A 27,085-nucleotide genomic window follows, 5' to 3' on the forward strand; every position below is an offset into this window, starting at 1 on the left:
TGCAATAGGCACTGAGGAGGGATTGCAATGTCATCAAAGGGGCACGCTGTGCAATTTAGAGACATGCATGAATCAGGACTTTGGGGCCCTTTGCCATAGGTGCACAGAAGACGTTTGCCTGAGAGTATTTCAGTGCTTAAACAGCATTTAGCAGAATCGCATAGTTTACAATTCCAACCATTGAGAACCAAGAGCACTTATGCTGATCAAAGGTTGCTTTTATGTGAAGGATTTATACTGTACCAAAAGTCACTTAATCTTAACCTGACTGGAAGTTCTTCAAGATGTGTGTTTTGATGTATAAATGACTTAGGAAATATGATTTGTGGCAAAAAATGAATAAATAGAAAGCTTTATGAATTTAAAATCTAAAATGCAGACTTGTGAGAGGAAAACATACCTTTATTTTTTAGTAATCAGTCAGTGAACAGTAAACACATTCATGATATGAAATGGCTTGTGAATGATATCCGATATGTTAATATTGTGCATGAATAGACAACAGAGTCTAAGATATGTGTAGACAGGTCAGGTTTTAGGAAATAGGTTTTGATAAACAAGAACTAGTGCCAAAGTTAATGTGGCAAACAAAAACAAAATCATTTATTCAGTGCCTCTGAGACATTGTACAGCACAAACTGGTTTAAAAAAATAAAACAAAAAAGACTAGAAGCCCACAGGGTTGTACTGAACACATCAGTAGCACTACAGTGGATTAGGTGTCTGAAATTCCATATGGATAGAAGATAAAGTGTCTTCATAAAACACATCTGTCTCTCCCAAACAACACTGTCAGCAGCTGTTTCATCAGTGAAAAGCACCGAATGCAACTAAAGCCTCTGCAACGTCCTATGAATTATAGGACATGCAACCGCTATTTTTAGGTAACAGAATTTTTTACATTATTATGTGTTACAAAAATCTTTCAACTTCCCCTCTTTACTTAAATCAGTCACTTTGCTTTGTTTTACACTTCTGGTTGATTCCAGAAGTTTTGATAATGACACTAAGAAGAACGTCCATATGAAATTTCACATTAATCACAATAGAAAAAACACACAGTGATCCCATAAATGCAATGGAAGTATTTAAAATAATTTTGTTTTGTACAAAAACTCTTTTGAGGGATAACTGTGGAATTATTCAAAGCATCTTCTTTTTCGCAAGAGTGACTATTTTTAACTATTTCAGTGCACTTTTATCTGGAAGTATATAAAAGTGCTCACTAAAATAGAAAAAAGTATGGTTTGCAGATTCAAATCATATTTTATCTCTCTTTATTTGCGAAATAAATATTTTCTCTTTTTCAATCCTAAAACTAGAATGTCAGGTTTGCCCCTCGGTGTCCAACAAACCTTCCATGAAAATGGAAATGGTACAGACAAATAAGTGGAAAAAGTTACACAAAAATATAGCTAAAATTGGTTAAATATACCAATTAAGACATCTTCAAAAAATAGAACAACACAGATGACAAACAATTCATATACAAAATTTTATATGGATACAGTTAAAAACACTGCCTCAGTTGGCCTCACTTCTCTGGTTTAACCCCCTGAAAAAATATGTGCCAATGCCCTGAGAGAGAGCAAACACCTCCACGTTCAACCTGCCTCTTTGGCGTTACGGTGAGGGAACAGATGACTGGCAAATTCTCCTTAAGGCAGACTCAGTTCTTTTTAAAAAAAATTATAATTTTCTCTTTTTTCTATTCGTTAGATACAGGCATCTACTGGAGTGAAACTGGGCCTGTATAAACGGTTATGCTGAGTGTTCAAAGGCTCTTTAGGACGGCTTTATTTCTTGGATTGTGTCATGTAGCTGTTCTCGATGCACAGCACGATGTAAGAACTGGAGCAGCTGCTGGAGGTCTGCTGGAGGAGTTGGCCAGCCTGCAGAGATGAGGCCAAGCCTGTCACTGCACGGTCTCCGGCCCTCCATGTCTCACAGTAGTTATCCGTCTGCCTGTGACCCCTGCCATTGGAGCCATGCCAGATCATCTTCTCTGGCCTACAGAACAGAGGAAGAAATTTTTTCATTTTAGGTGATTTAGGATAGCCTCAGACAGCATTCAAAACCAGGAAGACCTTTCCAAAGTTGCAAAGTCAAATTGTGGGATCAGGATTGCACAGGTTTTTAATCCGCATACTACCAAACTACATTTTGTTTACAAGGTACCAGACAGCTATAGTACAATGAGTTCTGAAGAAGAGTGAATCATTGGACCGGCCAAAAATTGGGCACTGAATTGTTTAAAGATTTTCAGAGATGTATAAGGCACAAGAAAGAAAGAAAAAAGAAAGAAAGAAAGAACAATGGGCAGGTTGATATATAGTACAACAGAACAATAGAATCAACATAAAGATAGAACAACAGAAAGAATGATGATAGATGATAGATACGTAGATAGATAATATTTTATAGATAGAACAACAGAACGATAGATCGATAGATAGAAGATAGAACGATAGCTAGAACGATAGATCGATAGATAGAAGATAGAACGATAGCTAGAACGATCGATAGATAGACAGATAACTTTTTGAACGATAGAACGATAGAACAACAGAACGATAGATAGATAATAGATAGAACGATATATAGATAGATAGATAATAGATAGATGATAGATGAATAGATAGAACGATATATAGATAGATAACTTTTTGAACGATAGAACGATAGATAGAACGATAGAACAACAGAACGATAGATAGATAATAGATAGATGAATAGATAGATAGATAGATAATAGATAGATAATAGATAGATAATAGATAGATGAATAGATAGAACGATATATAGATAGATAGATAACTTTTTGAACGATAGAACGATAGATAGAACGATAGATAGATGAATAGATAGATAGATAGATAGATAGATAGATAGATAGATAGATAGATAGATAGATAGATAGATAGATAGATAGATAGATAGATAGATAGATAGATAGATAGATATTTTATATTGCACTCATCTCTAGCTCCAGTACTTTGAGTGTTTTTTAAAGAAAAATGAAAAGTGACAGGATGCTCTGCTGAGGCCTCTGTTTGAAGGGTTCACAGGATCAGCCAAAGCCACTGGCACTCACCAGGCACTGTCCCGCAGGACATCTCTGCCATCAAACGAGTAGATAGGAGCATTGTCCTTCATCCTGCTCTCTGAGTCACTGAAGAGAGACTCCCAGCTTCTGAAAAGGACTTGATCCTGCAGAGGAGAATATCAATGCCATGAAAAGACAAGAAACAACCAAGATCATCAAGCAAGTTCATTGGGTACATTTAGTCTTGAAGAGAAAATGTTGACGAATTGTCAAAATGATCCAAAAGATCAAATGAACACAACACAGACAATTCTACAAGCCTGAGTAGACATGCTTAAAAACTAATAAAAAGACATAAAACTAAACTTAACATGAAAGCAGAAAATATAAAATTAAAATCAAATTCAAAATATTAACAAATACAATATTACTTCATTGAAACTTCAAAAAACACTGCTACTCACCTTGAGGTTAACAATTGGTAATGTCTCTCTGTCGGATTTGCGGACGATGCTGTAGAGATCCTGAAGTTTGGAAGACAGGAAGGCTCTGAACGTTCCCTTCAGGCCCACGGCGCGAGCTTGCTGGAAGCACAGGAAGTCTGCCCCACGAATGCCTCTCATGTTGCCCACTTGTGGAGAATTCAGGGCAATAAGATGCAACTATACAGAAAAAGAAAATGCAGTCAAAAAAAGAAATAAACACAAGTGACCTGTGCAAACGTTGTAATGAATTTAACTGAACTAACCCCTGGTCCAGAAGTGTGGATGTGGCCTTCAGGTTGATTGACAGGGGGGCTTGGACGGCGGGCTGGAGTGATGGGGTTCCTCTCAGGTTGTACTGGGTATCTGTGTGGTTGTACAGGATCAGTGTACCTGTTATCAGTGTAGGGTGGGTATCGTGGATCTGGGTAACGGGTGTCAGGCGGATTGGGGTTTCTATTCTCTGGCTCCCTGCTTGGAAACTCGATCGGCGGGTGTGGTGGAGAAATCTGCTCTGCTCCATTGTTAGCCGTGTGGTCTTGGGAATAGTGTACAACAGGAGGCGGCTGGACCGCTGCCACTTCATTGTCCTGGAGGAAGAGCCAACAAGCTAGTCATACCTTCAGGAATTGATATGCACATTCACTAATTCCAACCTCCTTTGATTAAATTGTGGGTGCTTATTTGAATGTTAAAGCATTAGAAAAGAGCTTTATTCACACTGCTTACCAGCTCTCCATAAAGGGGTTTATAATCTCCAAGCTGCAAATAAAAAGAAAACTGTTTTAGAATTTAGGAATACATGTTTTAAAAAAAAAAAAAAAAAAGAGTAAATCCTTGCAATGTTCTCCTTAAAAGTCTATGACAAATATGCATGCAAAAAATTATGAAATAATTAAAATACCATGTTCCTATAAATATGTGCATTTATGTTGATTTTCTATGTCGTTTTATATTAGAATTCCATAATTTTGATTTAATAGCTGTAACAATGACAAGTGGTGTGACCAAATAAAAAAAAATGAAAACATATTTTACTACACCTGGAATATAGTTGAGTGTGCTTAAATATTTTCCAAATAATAAATAAAATAGTAATTATAACAATATAGCTGCAAGCAGTGATGATGGGCCCATGCCACCATCACCACCCCACTGTTTAGATAAAGCTTAGGTTAATTAATGCATAATTGTAAAAAATAAATTTTATACACACACACACACACACACACACATATATATTAGTGGTGGGCCGTTATTGGCGTTAACGTGCTGCATTAACGTGAGACTCTTATCGGGCGATAAAAAAAATATCGCCGTTAATCTATTCTCAAAGTTGGGTTGGGAGCTGGGTCTATACTACGCAAGCTATGATGACTTTCACCTTGATATTGTAGCGCGGATGTGTACCTAGCCGAATTGCACTGTAGGGGGCGAGAACGAGTCTTCGAACCTGTGTGTATGCCTACTGTGAAATTACCACATCAAACGAGACGTGCTAACATGGATGCAGCTATGAAGCCGCCGGGTTTGCTTCAGGGCAGGGGCGTTGCTAGACCCTTTTTACTGGGGCACGTGCGTGAGTTATAATTTACTTTGATAATCCCAAAATAAAGACATTAAACTATATGCAACAACTGAATTGACGCTTCTTAAAGCAACGCAGTTTAACCGAAGACTATGCACGCAGATATCCATGCCCTGCGCGTCTGTGTATTTAACTGCAACACGCACGTCGTGCAGCCTTTTACGCAGAAGTACATGCAGTGTAGGAATAGTTAGTTACACAAGTTTGTATAGTTAATTGTGTTGTAAATGCAATTGTCAAGCAGTTTGTGATGCATTTTGGAAACAGTAGATGAGCCCCTGGTCTAATGCGCCACCTGGCTTGAGAAACCCGTTCTCAGAGACTTACTTTTAGTCATTATTTGGGTAGCACACATATTCTGAATGCCTTCGGCAGAATTCAAATTAGCCATTTTAATCTAGATTAATCTAGATTAATTCCAAGATTACAGTGAGATTAATCTAGATTAAAAAAAATTAATCTATGCCCACCACTAATATATATATATATATATATATATATATATATACAAACACATGCATACACACATAACACTAACTAAAAAAAGATATACTAAGACATAATTTTGTTATTCCTGGAGTGCATTTAAGTGTGTTTAAATAACTATTTTCCAAATAATATAATAATAATAATAATAATAATAATAATAATAATAATAATAATATAGCTGCAAGCAGCAATGACGGGCCCAAGACCCCAGGACCACCACTACCATGATGGCATTAAGAAAACTGTGCACAGTGGGCACATGCATTTAACCCTCTGTCTGACAGTTTGGTTGTTAAGTTACAGTAATGAAAGGGTTCTTTCCAAATAATAAATAATATAATAATAATAATAATATTATTATTATATAATAATACTATTACTTTTCAAAGAATGCAGGGTTATGCCATATGCCAAACAAAACAAATCCTGACATGACATGAAAAAATTCAATTATAAGGTCATTTTAAAGAACTTACTGACTCCGAAACATTTATGATGTCGCGATTTTTAAGTCTTGATAGTTACAATACTATTTTCTGTTTTATGGTTTACTTGTCACATGGCAACAAAATCTATATGTTCTTTACATAATTTTTTTTAAGTAAAATAAATTTTTTACTTAAGATGTAAGACAAAAAAAAGATGTAAACAAAAAGGAGTGTTTAAGTCCCATACCATCACTTGTCTGACACCATCCCGAACTCTGAGGTAGAGATCATTTCTGTCCAAAATGTAAATCAAAGCACCTTCCGTCTGTCTGCGTGCCGTAGCCATCATTATGTCATAAGACCTCAAGAAAGTCACCTGCAGACACATAAAACCATGGTTATGATTAAAGTATAAAGTGCCAGGTATGTAATCATATACACTCCATTAGTAGTTACTGTAAAGAATGTGCAACTCACTCCAGATCCAGTGCCAGGAATTCCAGGTGGGCCGGGGGGACCTGGAGGTCCGGGAATACTGAGTTCTGAAACAAACAAAAATCATACAACACTGTCTGTTATTTAAATAAAATATTCTAAATGTTTTACAGATTTTTTCTTACGTGGTCGGTAGGCTCCTGGCAATGATGGTGACCCTGGAGGACCAGGGGGTCCAGGAGGTCCTGGGTTTCCTGGACGACCATCATAACCAACTCCAGGTGATCCTGGTGGCCCCTGCGGTCCAGGGGGACCTCTGATTGAGTCACCTTTAGGTCCCTGGAAAAGATGTCTTTTATGAGACCATCCATATGTAGGCTAATAATCAATTCAGGTTGTGTCCAGAAATTCCCAGTAAAACGTACAGGAAGTCCAGGGTTTCCTGGTGGTCCTTGTACAGCTCCAAAACGAGGGTCATAAAAACCACCTCCTGGCTCTCCTTTCTCTCCTTTAAGACCTGACTCACCACGCTCCCCCTTCATCTCATTCTGAGGAAACGGATGCCATGTTTTGCATTATTTAAATCATAAAGTGTTTCATTAAACATTTTCACTGATATATTTAGAGAATCACATACCTTGAAGGCATATATATCAAAGTTAGAGGAAATGCCTGTGGAAGAAATGAGAGAATATTGCATTAATTGATTAAATACCACAATACCTTTTACAATGATTTGATAATGATGTCAAGCTAGTAAGTCAAGGTACTTCAGTCACTAAAATTTACAGAGGCTGAGACATCCCTTGTTATTACTGCCTGCTATCGGCCCTGAATGTCTAGAAACAGCAACAGTGGTAAATTTTACCTGGCGATCCTGGAACACCAGGAGATCCCTGGTCTCCTTTCTCTCCTTTCGTAGCTTAAGAAAACAAGACAAGGTATTATTCAAAGTTGTCAAGAGTTTTGATTCATACATGTTAAATCAACATGAAATGCAGTTCTCTGCTGTGAGCAAAACAAGTCACTAAACGGAAATAAAATGTAGGTTGGGGCTTGATTTTATCCATTGGGAAACAATTGGATCAGTGTGAAGTTCATTACATCAGCAGTAAAGAAAAACTGTTTAAGAGGCACAGTTAAATCAGATCACTCAAGTACTTTAATAAGTGCATGGAGTACATTTGGAGTACATTTTGATTTCATGTTGACTTTAAGGACATTGTGACAAAATATCTTTCGATTATCTGCTGTGACTTGAATGACTAGTAACAACCTACCTGGAAAGTTCCTCGAATAATCTTCATATCTCTGAAATAAAAAAAGTAGATTGCAAATTATTGCGGTTGCAACCACTTCAGTTCAACATAGCCAGCATATGGAGCTCATTCTGAAACATTTCATGCATAAATTACAGCTTATTTGACACAAAAAGCACTTACACCAAATCTGTCCAAGGGCACAGGAGGTCCAGGGGGACCAGGGGGTCCTGGGGGACCAGGGGGACCCTTGAAAAGACACAAAATAACTTATGAGGGCAAGCTATCAATATAACAACCACTGACAGAACAAACAGCATTTATTTTCAAATTCAAGAGCTTGCGGGGTACTTACTGGGTAGGCATATCCAGAACCAGACCCTGGCTCTCCCTTCTCTCCTTTGTATCCATTCACACCTGGGCGGCCCTATAGTCATAAAATGTATTTATTAAGCACATAGTAAATTATGCTGTATTTTTTGTTGATGTAAGTTTATTTTTGAAAGACTTACGGGTCTGCCTGGCATTCCAAATTCACCTTTCAAACCAGAAGGTCCAACTGGACCCTGAATAAAATAAGATATGATTTAGATGTTGCTCACAATGTTCCAAATAGAGGTGTGATAGAGTTTTTTCTTTAACTTTGAACTTAAAACGTAAATAAATACAAACATACAGGAGGTCCAACTGGTCCAGAAAGCCCTCTCTCACCCTACAGAGGGTATAAACAAATTCATTAAACACTAAGCACTAAAAACCTTAAGCACCTTTAGTATTTTCCTCAAGTCATTGAAAATATAATTAAAAAAACACAAATGGATCTATGTCAATTATTTAGTGACAAAAAGTCATTGAACATATTGAAGTCATATTGAAATATCCTGGACACTTCAATATCCAATTCACTTTTCATTCAAAAATAAAATGAAACCTTTTGGCCTGTCAATCCACCAAAGTAAAGTGGGTTTCCATCAGATCCAAGAATAACTCCGGGTTCTCCTTTGTCCCCCTGCAAACAAAATTATGCTGCAGCAGTGAACTTGAGGTTTTGAAATACTTCATATTAAGCTTTGTCTATAGGTTTTTGCTTACAAACCTTAATGCCATAGCCTGGTGGACCAGGCTCTCCTCTATCACCCTTTGGTCCCATTGGGCCCTGATTGGAAAAAAGTAGATGGAGTGTAAGACTGATTATAAAACACATAATTCTGACTATATAGTTTAGATAAATTAATGCAAAATTGTACAAACAACACAAAAACAAACCAAAAAGTTCTGTAGTACTTACTGGGAAACCTGCTTGACCAGGAACACCAGCACCACCCTGAAAATTACACAAACAATATGAATATTACAAGATTTGAGGTTTCAATGCCCACAAGACAGTTTCTGGTATCATAATGCCATCTACCATACTAACAATAGACACAGAATTTTCATACCTGAGGCCCTGCTCCTCCAGTTTCATCATACTGTACAGACAAATGACAAACAGCTCAAATAAGATTATGAACCATTATAGGCAAAAAAAAAAACATTTAAATATGAAAACTTACATTTTCAGAATAGCGATAAATAATTTGTCCAGGTTGTCCAGGAGGGCCAGGTGGACCTGGAAGTCCAGATCCATCTCGACCAGGTTCACCCTAAACAGATCACGTTTAACATTTAGCAATTTCAAAATCTCAAATATTATCCTAACTACTTCAGACCAAAAGTAAACTCACCCTGTCGCCTCGGTCTCCCTTGTCACCCCTTGGTCCCTGCAGGCAAATGTAAAACATTGATATCAGCTTGAAGTACTGCACATCAGAGTGGCTGTTAAGTAAATTCGCACCTAAAAGTTTTATTAAAATGAAACGCACCTGTGGTCCAGGGAAGCCATCCAAACCAGGCTGGCCATCTTTTCCCTGAAGTCCCTCACTGCCTTTCTCACCAGGAAATCCTGGGATACCAGGCTTACCCTGAGGAACAAAATAAAAATAACTTTAAAAACTCCTCTAGATATGATCTAAAAATAATATATTTGGGATATAAATTTAATTTGAATAAATGAAGTCTTACTTGAGGTCCTGGGACACCAGGAGGTCCCTGAAATGAAATAGGATTTCAGTTAATGACCTGCTACTTAAAACTTACTGAGTAAAAAACTGACAACAATAATAAAAATGCTTCTTGAGCACTAAATCAGCATATTAAAATGATTTCTAAAGTCACGTGGCACTGACAAATGGAGTAATGATGCTGAAAATTCAGCTTTGTCATCACAGAAATTGTAAAATATATAAGAAACAGAAAACTGTTATTTAAATTGTAATAATATTTCACAATATTACTGTTTTTACTGTATTTCTGATCAAATAAATGCATCCTTAATGATCAAAGGATACTTGTTTCACAGACATTAAAACTCTTTCCAACCCCAAACTTTTAAACGGTAATGAGTATGAAGTAAATTGAATAGTGTCAGCAATGAATGACATTTGTGTCATTTAAATAGAGATTTCTAGTTGTTGAACACTAGATCTGAATACATTTTTATAAGTTAATATATGAAATGAAATAGGATTTCAGTAAATGACCTGTTATAAAAACTTACCAAGTAAAAAAATTGCAAGCTTTAAGAACAATAAAATCTTAAACTACCACATTTTGTTTCATTTAATGTCTGCACAGTATCTTTTTCTTTTTTGAAGAAGTTACTACTTTTATGTTAAATGTTAATGTTACAGTTAAAATATTTATAATGTTAAAAACATTTCAAATAAATTTGATTTTTCTAACTTTCCATCCTGAAAAAATGAATCAGTTTTCACAAAAAAATCAAGCAGCAAATATTGTTTTCAACATTAACAATAATTAAAAAAATGCTTCTTGAGCACCAAATCAGTATATTTAAACGCTTTCTAAATTCACGTGACACTGAAAAATAGAGTAATGATGCTGAAAATTCAGCTTTGGCATCACAGGAATTGTAAAATATACAGGTCCTTTTCGAAAAATTAGCATATTGTGATAAAGTTCATTATTTTCTGTAATTTACTGATAAACATTAGACTTTCATATATTTTAGATTCATTACACACAACTGAAGTAGTTCAAGCCTTTTATTGTTTTAATATTGATGATTTTGGCATACAGCTCATGAAAACCCAAAATTCCTATCTCAAAAAATTAGCATATCATGAAAAGGTTCTCTAAACAAGCTATTAACCTAATCATCTGAATCAACTAATTAACTCTAAACACCTGCAAAAGATTCCTGAGGCTTTTAAAAACTCCCAGCCTGGTTCATTACTCAAAACCGCAATCATGGGTAAGACTGCCGACCTGACTGCTGTCCAGAAGGCCATCATTGACACCCTCAAGCAAGAGGGTAAGACACAGAAAGAAATTTCTGAACAAATAGGCTGTTCCCAGAGTGCTGTATCAAGGCACCTCAGTGGGAAGTCTGTGGGAAGGAAAAAGTGTGGCAGAAAACGCTGCACAACGAGAAGAGGTGACCGGACCCTGAGGAAGATTGTGGAGAAGGACCGATTCCAGACCTTGGGGGACCTGCGGAAGCAGTGAACTGAGTCTGGAGTAGAAACATCCAGAGCCACCGTGTACAGGCGCCAGGTCAAGCCACTTTTGAACCAGAAACAGCGGCAGAAGCGCCTGACCTGGGCTACAGAGAAGCAGCACTGGACTGTTGCTCAGTGGTCCAAAGTACTTTTTTCGGATGAAAGCAAATTTTGCATGTCATTCGGAAATCAAGGTGCCAGAGTCTGGAGGAAGACTGGGGAGAGGGAAATGCCAAATGCCTGAAGTCCAGAGTCAAGTACCCACAGTCAGTGATGGTCTGGGGTGCCATGTCAGCTGCTGGTGTTGGTCCACTGTGTTTTATCAAGGGCAGGGTCAATGCAGCTAGCTATCAGTAGATTTTGGAGCATTCATGCTTCCATCTGCTGAAAAGCTTTATGGAGATGAAGATTTCATTTTTCAGCACGACCTGGCACCTGCTCACAGTGCCAAAACCACTGGTAAATGGTTTACTGACCATGGTATTACTGTGTTCAATTGGCCTGCCAACTCTCCTGACCTGAACCCCATAGAGAATCTGTGGGATATTGTGAAGAGAAAGTTGAGAGACGCAAGACCCAACACTCTGGATGAGCTTAAGGCCGCTATCGAAGCATCCTGGGCCTCCATAACACCTCAGCAGTGCCACAGGCTGATTGCCTCCATGCCACGCCGCATTGAAGCAGTCATTTCTGCAAAAGGATTTCCGACCAAGTATTGAGTGCATAACTGAACATAATTATTTGAAGGTTGACTTTTTTTGTATTAAAAACACTTTTCTTTTATTGGTCGGATGAAATATGCTAAATTTTTGAGATAAGAATTTTGGGTTTTCATGAGTTGTATGCCAAAATCATCAATATTAAAACAATAAAAGGCTTGAACTACTTCAGTTGTGTGTAATGAATCTAAAATATATGAAAGTCTAATGTTTATCAGTACATTACAGAAAATAATGAACTTTATCACAATATGCTAATTTTTTGAAAAGGACCTGTATAAGAAACAGAAAACTGTTATTTAAATTGTAATAATATTTTACAATATTACTGTTTTTACTGTATTTCTGATCAAACAAATGCAGCCTTGATGATCAAAAGAGACTTGTTGCACAGACACTAAAACTCTTTCCAACCCCAAACTTTTAAACGGTAGTGTGTATGAAGTAAATTGAATAATGTAGTTTCTAATAGGAGATTGCTAGTTGTTGAACACTAGATCTGAATTAATTTTTATAAGTTAATATATGAAATGAAATAAAATCAACAATGGTAAATAAAAGCACAAAAAAAACAACAAACCTGGATTCCTATTGGTCCTCTTACTCCAGGAACTGAACTGAAGTGAACACCAGAGCCCTCCATATCATCCTGAACACATACAGAGAACTCAATACCTCTGCATTTTTCCTAAAAGATTGTGAGACATGAAGTATGACTGAGCAATACTTACAAAACCAACATTATAGCCTGGGCCAGGAGGACCAGGTGGCCCTGGAGGTCCAACAGGTCCCATTGGTCCTGGAAGACCAGCAAGTCCACCCTCTCCAGCAGGGCCAGTGGAACCAGGAGAACCTTTGGCACCCTTTAAAAAAATAAATAAGAAAGATAAACAATAATAATAATAATAATAAAGATAACAAAATAATAAACAAGGCGACTACTAGATCAAGTCAGCTTTCAAGATACCAAGATTCCAAGTGCAAAACTTGTTCGTTGGCACATTTTACAAAGCAATATACCAGAGTCCACACTACTATCACCAAAATAATATATAATGTTACTATTCAAATATAAGAACTGTATGGTAGAAAGATGTGATGTTTGTAAATAAAATCGATTTCCACACTCAAGGCCTGCTACCTGCCACCCTGCAGCTTTAGAGAAGAAGGATGAGGTAGAGTAGGAGAGAAGATCATAGAGATAGCTGGGAAAGTAGGAGTTTTGCTACAGAGACAGAAACATAAAAGAATCCTGAGTGGGTTCGACTGTTTCAGAAAAGGTTGTTTTCTGAAACAGCTTTCCACACAGTGTCCTAACTAGGCGTGACACAATAAAGCAATGCTATTCTTCCATTTTTCTTCAACGACGGGCACTTTTAATAATGAACAACTGCTCTACAATGTCATTTCCACTACATGTCAAAGTACGCACTGTGTTTGAAAGCAATCTTTGGTGGAAATGACAGTGATGGAAATTACATTTTAAAGAGTTCTGGATTAAACTGACTTCTTTTATGTATCTTTTACAGTGTTTTTTTTAAACAGCTTGATTGGAAATAGTGCACCATTAGTTTATTAGAATAGTTGGAAAGGTATATACACTACCAGTCAAACGTTTTTGAACAGTAGGATTTTTAATGTTTTTAAAAGAATTCTCTTCTGCTCACCAAGCTTGCATTTATTTGATCCAAAGTACAGCAAAAACAGTACAATTTTGAAATATTTTTACTATTTAAAATAACTGCTTTCTATTTGAATATATTTTAAAATGTAATTTATTCCTGTGACTAAATTTTAGCATCATCTCTAGTCTTCAGTGTCACATGATCCTTCAAAAATCATTCTAAAATGCTGGTTTGCTGTTCAAGAAACATTTATTATTATTATCAAAACAGTTGAGTACATTTTGTCAGGATTCTTTGATGAATAGAAAGATCCAAAGATCAGCATTTATCTGAAATAAAAAGCTTTTGTAACATTATACACTATACCATTCAAAAGCTTGGAGTCAGTATAATTTGTTTTCTGGGAAAGAAATGAGCAAGGACGCTTTAAATTGATCAAAAGTGATGATAAAGGCATTTATAATGTTACAAAAGATTTTTATTTCAAATAAATGCTGTTCTTCTGAACTTTCTATTCACCAAACCTGAAAAAAATCTACTCAGCTGTTTTCAACATAATAATAATAATAATAAGAAATAATGCTAAAAATTCAGCCTTATAATTACATATAATATATTCAAATAGAAATCAATTCTTTTAAATAGTAAAAATATTTCAAAATTGTACTGTTTTTGCTGTACTTTGAATCAAATAAATGCAGGCTTGGTGAGCAAAAGAGACTTCTTTAAAAAACATGAAAAATCTTACTGTTCAAAAACTTTTGACTGGTAGTGTATCTAAATCATTTTCATAAAACAAATACTTAAATAGTTTTATTAATTAACTTTTATTCAGTTTAGTACATATTTAAAGTAATTATGATTTTTTTTAGATAGATTTTAATGTTTTAAAACAAAGTCTGGGTATTGAAAAAGGGTCAAACTAAATAATCTAATGAAAATAGCAAAAATAGCAAGATCAAATAATCAAAGGCATGGTCAAAAGTTTCAATGTGAGAAAAAAGTAGATAATCTAATTTATCTGATTTATGTTTTATAACCTCTTGAAAATGAAAGGACATTTCTGAAGTATCACCTGTACAAAATCCTACTCCATATTACTATATATTATACATCAAACATGTTTAATGATCATTACTGTGAAGACAGGCAAATTACTTCTCTCTGGATCTTGCTGCGTCACGCCTGGATAGGACATTGTGTCTTTTTCATTTAATAATTATTTAAAGAAAACAGAGCATTGCAGATTGCTGAGCTTGTACAGAACATTTATACACAACATTCAAATATGTAATATGCAAACGAACATATGCATATTATGCACAAGTATTTCAGAGGTTTTGCACGATTACGCAAACTGACCTTCTCTCCCACAGGTCCAGGAAGGCCCAGCTCACCGCCATCACCCTGTGGAGCACAAAAATCAGTCCAGTGCCTAAAGATAGCTACCATTACAAGGATCTCAACACAGCTGAATTATGCAAGTCCAAATCCATTAAAGGACCAGCACAGCTATCTATGTACAGACAGGGTTCCTAGACTTTTTTACCAATGGATTGCAGTGACTTTTCCATGACCTTTCCAGTCGTTTGTGATTATAGCATAAGGATGTTTAAAAAATCATTTTATAGAGACTGCCAGACTGGATTTACATTTGTATGCCAGACTGTGATGAAAGGATCCAACCACTGTCCTCTACTGTACGTTATTGCCTAGCCATAAACATTTTGTCCTTGGACTTGGAAATTTTACAGATAGCCCTGATGTCAAGTGAAATAATGGATTAAAAATGTATGCTTAATTTACAAATGTCTCTAATGTGATCATGCTGGCTTATGAGCATGTTTACTCTCCACAAGCATCCATAAAAGGCGAAATTTAGATAATTTAACGTTTCAGAGTAAGATTATAAGTAGTAAGATTGTAATTTATAAACCTGGAAAACCTCAGAAATGTATAGTGTCAAATTCCCTGTTGTTTTTAGCTTTTATTAGATGAGACTGGATATCCTACCTTCTCTCCTTTTGGGCCAGATAAGCCTGGTTTTCCATCAGCACCTGGTGAACCTGGAAGTCCCTATTTAAAAAATAAGACATTTTTTAAAATGATTTTATAGTGTTTTCATAGCTTGAAATGACAGGGAGAAAAACAAATTGGATCATTACCCACATGGCCTCATCTTTGACTAATAACAGTTTTATTCTGACACAACATATCAAAACCAATCTTATACACATGTACCATGTCTCCTTAAACTTACCGGTTGACCTGGAGCTCCATTTTGCCCAGGAGGACCAGGAGGGCCAAAACCAACAGAGCCTGAAGACCCAGAGCCAGGTAGACCAGGGGGACCAGGGGGGCCAGGAGGACCAGGTAGACCAGGCAAACCAGGCATTGCCTATTAACAAATAAAAAGTTGCAAGTAAAAAACTGAAAGCTTTTATAAACAGAAAATGTAGGAATTACAAATAAAATGATTTTTTTTTTTTAAATGCCTACTTTTATTCAGCAAGGGCATGTTTAATTGATCCGATGTTACAGTAAAGATATGTATTATGTTACAAAACATTTCAAATAAAATGGATTTTTATTTGATCCACCAAAACAGCATATTAAGAGTTATTTCTAAAGTCATGTGACCCTTAGAAATGCAGTAATGGCTGCTGAAAATTCAGCTTTGCCATCACAGGAATTGTAAAATATATTAGAGTTGTAATAAAGTTGTAATAAATTGGATTAAAATTTGTAATGAAATTGTAATAATATTTCACAATATTAATATATTCACTGTATTTTCGATCAAATAAATGTAGCCTTGGTGAGCAAAAGAGACTTGTTTCACAGACATTAAAAAATCTTGTCTCTAGTGTGTATGAAGTAAATTAAAGAGTGTCAGCAATGAATGAAATTTCTGACCCTGGACCACAAAACCAATCTTAAGTAGTATGGGTATATTTGTAGCGATAACCAAAAATACATTGTATGGGTCAAAAATATAAATTTTTCTTTTATGCCAAAAATCATTAGGATGATTAAGTAAAGATCATGTTTCATGAAGATGGAAGATTTCGTAATTAGTATTTAGTAATATGCATTGCTAAGAACTTCATGTGAACAACTTCAAAGGTGTTTTCCTCAATATTTTGATTGTTTTGCACCCTCAGATTCCAGATTTTCAAATAGTCAAATATTATCATATCCTAACAAACCATACATCAATAGAAAGTGTATTTATGCTTATTTATTTAAGCTTATTTACAGCTTTCAGATGATGTATAAATCTCAATTTCCAAAAAGTAACCCTTATGACTGGTTTTGTGGTCCAGGGTCACATTTGTGTCATTCCAAAATGAATATTTCCAGTTGCTAAACACTAGATCCAAATGAATTTTATATTGACGTACCCGTACACTGTCCATATCAAATCCAGAGCCCTCCATGTCCACAAATGTCTAGAAAAAAACAGAGGTAATATTACAGAACACTTTTTAAAAGGAAAGCTATCACAAAAACAGCTGACTAATAATAAACTCACAGGCCTATCAGAGCGAGACAGTGGTCCCGGTGGGCCAGGAGGCCCTGGAGGCCCACGAGGTCCTGGTTGACTTTCACCTCGATCTCCCTAAAACGAAAACAAAAGAACATAAAGTCAAACTGTCATAATATTAAATGCATTCACAATTCAATTCTAAATGGTGCACAACCATGATACTGTCATAAGGCCGGCACAATAATGGACATCAACAATACATACCTTATCTCCTTTGAGTCCAGGACTTCCAGGAGTTCCAGGAAAACCAGGAGGTCCAACTTGGCCCTGTTACAAAAATAGATTTTCAATCATTTGCACTTGAAACAAAATACAATACAAATCAAAATCAAAACAAGCAGGAATGAATTCAGGTTGGAAAAATGAAAAATACTGTAAAATGTGCTTGACCCTGGTCTACTTTATAAGAGTTTTATGAAATGCATTACTTACAGCTTTTCCATCTTCACCAGGGTCACCCTATAAAGAAGAGGATAGAATATTAGTTTTGTTCAGATATGACCAATGCATTATGCATAGTCTCAAGGGCAGAAACACAATGTGCCTTTGTGTTTGCGATGATGCATATCTTAAACCTGTATTAACATCATTCTCTGCTTGTGATGGGAAACACCATAGGGATCTATTACTGTTCTAACACATCAGCGGCAAATGCAAGACTACTTATGACACATACGGTTATGGTATAACGCTGTTCCTTTTAAATGGAAATGAATTCGCTAATAGAAAACAGAGGCGGTAATTGAACCAGTCCTTTGACTGTGATCTACTCACCGGCTCCCCATCAGCTCCAGCAGGGCCAGTGGGTCCTGGTGGTCCAGGTGGTCCCCTTGGTCCTGGCACCCTCTGTACAACTGACCCATCTCCCCGCTCTTCTACCTCTGCACTGGGCCCTGGGGGACCAGGAGGCCCTGGAGGCCCAGCAGGGCCACGGTCACCCTTTGATCCAGGATAACCAAAACCAGGATTGCCCTGAAACAAAAACGCCAGAGATTTGAGTGTTCATATCAAATTTAAAAGAATAGGATGATGCTAATATAGTTATCGTTATAGTTACTGTTCTTCGTATAAATGGGCCTTAAAGGGCCTTAAAATTTCCTGATAATTTCACCCCCATGTCATCAAAGACATTCATGTCTTTCTTCTTCAGTCTAAAAGAAGTGAAGGTTTTTGAGAAAAACATAGGATTGTTCTGCATATAGTGGACTTCAATGGGTATCAACAGGTTGAAGGTCCAAATTGCAGTTTCAATGCAGCTTTAAAGGGCTCTACACGATCCCAGCCGAGGAATAAGGGTCTTATCTAGTAAAATGATTGGCCATTTTCTGAAAAAAATAAATAAATAAAAATGTACACACTTTTAACCACAAATGCTCATCTTGCACTAGCACTTATGTAATCACATTGGTCATACATGTTTAGTTTTGTCTGTTTACTTTTTTTGATTCAAAAAGGTAGATTGGGGATGGAAAACTCCATCACATTTTCTCCTCCAACTTAAAAATCACCCAACATCGTTGTTCTACCTTTTTTTGTAAAGACCGTTGACTTCCGCATACGTCACGTGTGACTTTTCCAACGTGATTACATAGTGAATGAAGTCGTGGATGCAGAGCTTGTGCAAGATGAGCATTTGTGGATAAAAAATATAACATTTTATTTTTTTAGAAAATGTCTGACACTTATTCCTTGCGTAGAGCCCTTTAAAACTGCATTGAGACTGCAATTTAGACCTTCAACCCGTTGATTCCCATTGAAGTCTACTATATGGAGAAAAATCCTGGAATGTTTTCCTCAAAAACCTTTTTTTTTTTCAACTGAAGAAAGACATGAACATCTTCAATGACATGGGGTGAGTAAATTTAAATTAAAAATTTAATTCAGAAGTGAACTAACCTCTATGAAAAAGCTTAATAAATGTCACAAATATGCATTAAATGTAAACAAATATGCATTAAAAGAGGAAATTATTACTAATTACTCTTAAAGGGAGTGATTAACAAAAATCACTTGTATTATTTTATTTCATGAAACAAAAAAGAGATGGTAGGCAGTTGATCTGTTTGCTGCGTATTATCTAATTTTTGTGTTTTACAAAAAATACTAATGGCAAAAGGATGAGTAAATGAGGACTACATTTTCATTTTAGCATGAACTATTTCTTTAATTCCCATTTAACAGGTGCAAAATATGTTGTCACAGTTATGTCAAGGTAAAAAGCATCACAACCAACCTTCATTCCTTTCTCTCCTGCGTCACCCTGTGAAAACATAGACAAAAATGATTGACCTGTCTGCCACTCGCACCACTCTAACAGATGGCTGAACATCCAAGCTCCCCATCATTGACTTCACACATTACTGAGAATTTTGAAGGACATAAAACTTAAATGTAACAATTCGAAAAGGAAAAGGCCCTGTGTCTCCTATTGTGGCTGAACAACCATTTCATATAAACACAGAAATTATCTCATATTAGCTATTAGCACTGCATGGGTTATTGTTTTTATAAAAGCTGTTTTACAGCTTAAATACATAGCTGCTTTTATAAAACTAATAGCGTTCTTAGTTCTGATTGGATGAGCCACATTCAAAACCATAATAACCAAAATATAAACACCTAAGATTGCATATTAGTTTAATTGTAGATTAATGTTGCTTGACAACCATAAACAGTCTACAGTTAAATTAACTATATTATTATTGGAGCATTTTAACAAAAAGGTAATAGTTAAATTACTGTAATGGGCATGGCTTATTACTTTATTTTGAAACCAAGCTGTTCAGAGAAACTCTACAGTAAGTGAGGTTTACAGTACTCAACACACCTTCTCTCCTCTTGCACCGCCAGTAGACACAGATCCAGATCCTGAATCGCCCTTTGGCCCCACAAGACCTCTGTCACCTTTGGTACCCTTTTCTCCTCTGTCTCCTTTCTCTCCTCTTGCACCTGTACATTTGAAAATGTCCATTTAATATTAAAATAACCTTTACTCTTGCTTTACATTTTGAAAACATATCTGGCCCATATTTCACCCCAAAATCACAAAAACAAAATAAGAAATTATTTAGTGTGAAGAAAATTAAGATTTTTTTTTACACTGTGGCATACTTTTAATGTCAAATCAATTTACCGAAATGCAAAATAAATCTGTTTGCAGTCACTGTAAAGCAAAAATGCCATTTTCTACATACTTACAGCTTTTATTTTATGTTGATGTTAAACAAATGACTGTACTATAGTAAAAGGAATCCAGTTGAGGATTCTGTGAATTAAAAAATAATAATAATGCAAAAATAAAATATGGTATTGAGAATTTTAGGGGAAAATGTGCTTAATTTTTAGGCAAATAATGCCAGAATGCAGAATATCTAAATGGTCCTAAAAGGCGTATAATGTCTTATTAATTAATTAATTAAGTTATTTATTTATTTGTGGTGAAATGTGACCATGTTTTGTGATATTCAGCTTACAATACAATAAAATAAAACTTAAAAACATGACAACATTCAATGAAGATGGGCCAAACTCCACATATTCATGTAAGAATATGCCTACCAGCAGAAGCTTCTATAAGCAGGACAATAAGCATTGTGTTTTGATAAAACAATACAAAATACAATATAACAATTATAGCAATGAACACCATACATATGCGGCAACGCAATTGCTTGCTCCCAGTCTGCTGCGGTCCTTCTTGGGCAACTTTACACAGCGTTTTGCCAGCTTTTCATGCAAAGCATCATGTAGAAATTCTGCTGAGAATTTCTCCTGAGAATTTCTATCGGGAAATTCCACATCCATTTGAGAGATTTTCATCTCTTCAATAGCGACCCACCTGTTGGACCTGCAGAACCAAGGCTGGACTCCACAGAATAACGTACGCCATCGCCAGCTGAGCCTGACGGTCTTAGAGAGTTTGTAGCTTGTCTAGAGCCATCATATGACCCTGAAGCTTGCCTGGTAATATCGACTGAGTCAAGCGTTTGTCGAGAGTCACCGTATGAGCCAGAAGTTTGTCGAGAACCACCATATGAGCCAGATGACGGTCGAGAACCACCAGACGAGCCAGAGTTTTTTTGGGAATCACCATATGAACCAGAAGTTTGTTCAGAATCACCATATGAGCCGGATGTTCGGCGTGAATCACCGTAGGAGACAGAAGTTTTTCGGGAATCCCCAGATGTTTTTCGAGAACTGCCATATGAGCCGGATATTTGTCGAGAATCACCGTAGGAGCCAGACGTTTGCCAAGAGGAATCGACTGAGCCTAATGTTCAATAAAACTTCAACTCATTTTGAAGAAAGATCACACTTCAGCAAACCATTTACAAAATTTTGAAGATGATTGTGTTGATGTGAGGTACTAAAAACAGCCAAACAGTTTTATTATTATTATCATTAGTGACTTTACATTCTGTAATTATGATGTAAAACCTGTGTCTCTCATAATTCTGACTTGTTTTATAAACAAGGCTTAAGCCTAGTCCTAGACTAAAATGTAAGTCTGAGCTGTTTCAACTAAAAAGAAACTTGCACTGACTGCCTTTGTTTTGTCTTAAGATGCACATCAGTAATGTTTTTTCTAAGGCATGTTTATAAAAATGACTGAAAATGTCTTAATTGAACTATGGCCTAATCCTGGTTTAGGCTAAGCCCTGTCTATGAAACCTGGCCTATATCTCTAAATTGCAACTTAAATTCCAATTTTTAAGACGGCAGATAAAAATATAATTGACACAGATATTACCTGTGAGAATTCATCAACTAAACAACAAAAAAGTAACAACTGTGAGTTAAACAATGATTTGTACACATAAAAACGGCAATAATGCCTCAGGCACTGGGCCATAATTGATCCTTGGGTTTAAACTATCTATAACAAAGTTTGAATAACCCAACTTTTTAACAATACCTCTGCAATTAAATGTAAAAGACACCATCCGATTTGCTTTTCACCAGTAGAGGGAGCCAAATACCACAGTGGCTCCTTCCATAAACACACTCTGTTTCTATGAAGCCAGTCTGGTCCATCACATATCCAAGAAATGTTTGCAATCTTTTAAACTATTACATGATTGAAATCAACATGAGTCTCAGATTACATTTGAAATCTCCCTGCCTTCAATACTCTACAAAACACTAGATTAGACCATTACAGCCTTGTAGTTCAACAGCAAAACATCTGTATGCTTTCTAAATAAGGTGGTTGATTAATAAACACTTGTAATCTAGGCACGCAACACAGATATTTTCTTTCATGAACAAAATCACAAAATCAGAAAGTTGTAAATTAACCAACAAAATCACAAAAAATGCATTACTCCAAGTTTACAAGACAAAAAAGAGACACTTAAGTGTTCAACAGAGCAATACGTACTACTGATGAGCTGTGCTGTCAGACTAGCTGATGTTTTACAGACAGACCAGTTCAGACCTGACACTGAACAGAGAGAAAGCTCACCTGACTGCTGCCTTTCAACAAGCGGTCTGCTGGTCACCGGCGGCTGCTGGATCGGCCGAGAAGAGGGAGGTGTCGGCTGGAAATTAAACATATCATTAATGTAGCAATTAACATGCATTGACTGAGTCAGTCAACACTGTAATGTAAATGTATATAACAGCATTGCATTAAAGTTAGGGTAGGTCCAACATCAAAATTGTAAGACATTGTTTTTTTAATCTTTTTTTGTAAAGGGCGTTTCTTTGCAAGTTCGCTTTGTAAACACTGGGTCGGTACTTCTGCCTACGTCACACTTGACCTTTCCAATGTGACTATGCAATGTGTAAAGTCGAGCTAGTGCAAGACGAGCGTTTGTGATTAAAAAGTACAGAAATTTTAATTTTTTTAGAAAAAGGACGATCATTTCACTTATACAGCTAAGAGTTAACAAAGCTCCTTGAAGAAAAGCTGCCAGGGCAGGACGATTGAAGCTCTGACACAAAGAGGGCCTGACCTTGCACTTTACAAAACATGTGCTGCTGAAACGGCAGAACCCACTAATGAAACAGCAGGCATCAGATTCTAGAACACTCTGATCCTTAAATTTCACGGCGGGATTGAGAAAAAGGAGACTTCAGTGAGAGGACATGGTGTGCTCTGGTGGTCAGTGTGAGGGGATGCTGACAGCATGTATTTTCGGATCAAGAGAACGAACGTCTTAGGGAATGCAGGCCACGGGTCCTGGATCTAAAGATAGGGGTCAGGGGTGGGCAAGTGGGGGCTGTCCGGCTGGACGAGAAGGCGCTGCTAAACATCTGCCATCACGGTCAGTGCAGCTACTCTGACCTTGAACACATTAGACTTGAGTTATGCTGGAGGAGTTTAGGACATAGAGCAGATCATAAGGCATGGAAGAATATTTCCTTGTGCTTTAAAAAAGGGGCCATTCTTTGCTGCCATCTGTTTTTTGCATCATGGTCTTCCAGGAGAGCAATTTGGATCATCTCTTGGAAAGTTCTGGCTTCTTTGGATATGTTTTAGGGCTGGTACACATCCTCAAGCTTGTTATATGAGCCTTGATAAGGGAATTTGAAACTATTTGATGCAACGGATCTACTTGAAATTGCAATGTATATACAGTTGAAGTTAAAAGTTTACATACACCTTGAAGAATCTGCAAAGTGTTAATTATTTTACCAAAATAAGGGATCATACAAAATGCATATAAAAATGCACATACAAATGTTATTTTTTATTTAGTAATGACCTGAATGAAATATTTCATATAAAAGATGTTTACATTTAGTCCACAAGAGAAAATAATAGTTGAATTTATAAAAATTACCCCATTCAAAAGTTTACAAACACTTGATTCTTAATACTGTGGGGTTTATTTTAGTGATAGTTGTTCATGAATCCCTTGTTTGTCCTGAACCGTTAAACTACCTGCTGTTCTTCAGAAAAATCATTCAGGTCCCACAAATTCTGTGGGTTTTTTTTTAGCATTTTTGTGTATTTGAACCCTTTCCAACAATGACTGAATGATTTTGAGATCCATCTTTTCACACTGAGGACAACTGAGGTACTCATATGCAACTATTACAGAAGGTTCAAACGCTCACTGATGCTCCAGAAGGAAAACGATGCATTAAGAACCGCGGGGTGAAAACTTTTGAACAGAATGAAGATTATTTTATTATGCCTAAATATCTTTTTTTTTTTAGAACTGCCCTTCAGAAGCTACAAAAAATACTTGTTTGAAGATACATGTTTCCCAGAAGAAAAAATAAGTGAAATTTAAACTGATCTTCAAATTCAAAAGTTTTCACCCCCCAGTTCTTAATGCATCGTGTTTCCATCTGAAGCATCAGTGAGTGTTTGAACCTTCTGTAATAGTTGCATATGAGTCCCTCGGTTGTTCTCAGTGTGAAAAGATGGATCTCAAAATCATACAGTCATTATTGGAAAGGGTTCAAATACACAGAAATGCTAAAAAACACAGAATTTGTGGGACCTGAAGGATTTTTCTTAAGTACATCAGCCAGGTTAACTAAAAACATAGACTAATAATATTTGAGCACTGAAGACACACTAAAATTCTTTTTCTTTTCTCCACAGAAAATTGTAATGAAGTCAAACTAGTGTTTACCACACTGTCACAAGACTACTTCTCTCCCTCTAGATATAATAATCTCACAAAATTAGATTACACCAAGAGGCCTACACATGAGGCAGTCATGCAACACAGTTTGCAAGAATGCATGCCTACTAGGTGCCCTCTCCTCACATGCACTTTCCAACATCCAAGGAGAGTTGGATTGACTGTGAAACAAGCGTGGAAAATGTCCCAGGGGGGAATGTAGCATCCATCAAAATGGATTCCACAGTAAGACAAAAGAAAGTTTACTTTACAGCGCTTCGGAATGCCATCTCTCTCTCTGTCACAGCGTGTTAAAACACGCTGTGTACTGCAAAAGCAAACAAAAACTGTGTAATTTAAAATTACAAGGTTAGAATTAAATTAATACCTGCATGCTTGGCAGCAGCTGTTTAAAGATGTTACAACAAATATAATTGTAATAAATACTTGTAGGTGAAAGGAAAGACACTGCTAAGAAGCAGCAACCTTCAAATAAGTACAATATATTTAAAAAACTAAAAAAAAGTGACTTGAATGACACTAAACTTCAGCACTGATGAATAAACCAGTCAAAAAAGTAGACATTTATTGGAGAAGATCCCTGCAGTCCACACCTATCAGCCACCTGGTTTCTTTCCATTGTAATTAGCTCTGGCAAGCTCAGACACAGGCCTCGCACATTAGTAGCAATGGGTTCATTTCAATTTCCACATGACCTATTTCTGGATTAGTAACACAAGGCATGGGAAGATGGGCTTTAACATCTTGGATCGGTCTGGAGATAATAGCGTTCATCCGGGACTTTCCCCCAGAAGATGAACAAGTGCACAACAACAGACCTGCCAGAACTCACAGGCTGCTGCTCTGGAAATAGCCGGGAAAACCTTGGGATCGTCATTAGTTGTGGACATTAAATGGATCACAACGAGTTTACAAATGCAAGCTCAGCTTTCAAAGGAAAATGAAGGTAATACCTGGACTGGTGGTGGTCTGTCTCCATCTCCACTTGCTCCATAATCACCAGATCCCTGTAGATTCTGAAGGAGAATGGAAAACTACATAAATTCCCTGAGTGTTAACAATGTTAACATCTAGATGGCTGGAGGGCATGTAATATGTCATGCGTCAAACTGATGGGCATTAAAGCTTTATCCTGTGGAAAACCTAACTGGAGGCGATACATTCTTTTTTAGAAATTAATGGAAGTGAATTCCAAGCACTATCAGCCATAGATGGTTAACAATCAGTCGGCAAACACTCCAGGTACTCCTTTGGAAAAGTTATTCATCCATATGTTGATCCAAACCTGTGGATCGACATATGGAAGAATTTTATTTATATAGCGCTATATACAATACAGTTTTTTTTTTCAAAGCATTACTTTAATAATACAGGAAAGTAAAATTGTTAATATGTTGTAAAATTCGTCAATTACGACACTAACTCAATTTAAAGAGTTTTAAAAGAGTGTCTTTATTCAGTTCAATTTGGTGTGCAAAGATCAACAATTATGAAACTATAAATAAACTTTTGTTTGGAAAAGATCTCAGACATTCCGTCTGCACACCTTTTGTGTTTCAATGAAGAAGAAGAAAATAATACAGGGTTGGAAAAACACTTTGGATGAGTTGACAATGATGACAACATTTTAATTTTGGGGTGAATTATTCATTTAAGGTTCAGGTTTAACGTAAATTTAGCTCATTTGGTAGGGCTTTGGTACTGTAGGACATCAGTTCCCAGGAAACAAAGAACTGATAAAATATATACCTTAAAATGCACTGGAAGTTGCTTTAGATACAAGCTTGTGCCAAATGCATAAATATAAATGTAAAATGATGCCGCAGCAATTCTGAGATGAGTCACCTGGGGTAAGAGAGTCTAAATCTGAACACTCGCACCAGATGAGCTATTCCTTTCACACTGGTCTCGTTTATAAAGGACTACACAATAACTCCGTAAAAACACAGGCCTTTAAAACAATCCTCTTGTTTGAGAATGCAGGCTAGACCTTGATTTATGCAACTGTTCTCCCAGAGTACAATTTCAGTACTTTTCACTTCGCTGCATTAGCCAATCTTTGGATTAATCACCCATTTTAGAACCGCTTAACTTTCAATAGTGTTTGTAGCTGTAATGTGAAGCATTTATGTAGCTATTTCTCATTTCCCAATAGGCAAAGCTGCTGAGACGCAAAGCTGAGACATTATTATGGCATGCCACATGAGTGAAAATGATTATTTCACTTAGGGTGTTTTTAAACCTCTAGATTGTTTGCTTGGGTGCAAAAAGGAACTTACACTGCTACATTGTTGCAT

The 27,085-nt window shown here is 36.5% G+C and overlaps 1 protein-coding gene across 1 annotated transcript; it reads right to left on the reverse strand.

Moving 5' to 3' along the window:
• Positions 1-381: 381 nt before the first annotated feature.
• On the reverse strand, positions 382-27,085 carry col18a1a (collagen type XVIII alpha 1 chain a). The gene is made up of 40 exons (XM_073845073.1): positions 27,068-27,085; positions 25,742-25,804; positions 22,649-22,724; positions 21,023-21,454; positions 20,012-20,133; positions 19,418-19,444; positions 17,959-18,156; positions 17,617-17,643; positions 17,389-17,451; positions 17,170-17,256; positions 17,039-17,086; positions 15,895-16,032; positions 15,648-15,710; positions 14,997-15,041; positions 12,741-12,872; positions 12,590-12,658; positions 9,792-9,818; positions 9,593-9,691; positions 9,455-9,490; positions 9,284-9,373; positions 9,170-9,199; positions 9,016-9,051; positions 8,824-8,883; positions 8,659-8,736; positions 8,404-8,439; positions 8,240-8,293; positions 8,083-8,154; positions 7,911-7,976; positions 7,749-7,779; positions 7,337-7,390; positions 7,106-7,140; positions 6,894-7,016; positions 6,654-6,807; positions 6,511-6,575; positions 6,281-6,409; positions 4,258-4,290; positions 3,795-4,118; positions 3,511-3,708; positions 3,095-3,210; positions 382-2,010 (listed from the first exon to the last, which is right to left on the reverse strand). The coding sequence occupies exons 1-40, from the start codon at positions 27,083-27,085 to the stop codon at positions 1,797-1,799; spliced, it is 3,768 nt and encodes a 1,255-aa protein (XP_073701174.1). The 3' UTR covers positions 382-1,796.

Source organism: Garra rufa, chromosome 8, assembly GCF_049309525.1.
Source record: "Garra rufa chromosome 8, GarRuf1.0, whole genome shotgun sequence".
Taxonomy (NCBI): domain Eukaryota; kingdom Metazoa; phylum Chordata; class Actinopteri; order Cypriniformes; family Cyprinidae; genus Garra; species Garra rufa.

What these genes read in the sequence shown, in the direction of transcription:
- col18a1a (XM_073845073.1), bottom strand. An exon ending in TGCCCTTGGACAGATTTGGT is followed by an intron (nt 7,780 to 7,910) that starts GTAAGTGCTTTT and finishes TTTTTATTTCAG; the next exon opens with AGATATGAAGATTATTCGAG. An exon ending in TTGATATATATGCCTTCAAG is followed by an intron (nt 7,017 to 7,105) that starts GTATGTGATTCT and finishes CCGTTTCCTCAG; the next exon opens with AATGAGATGAAGGGGGAGCG.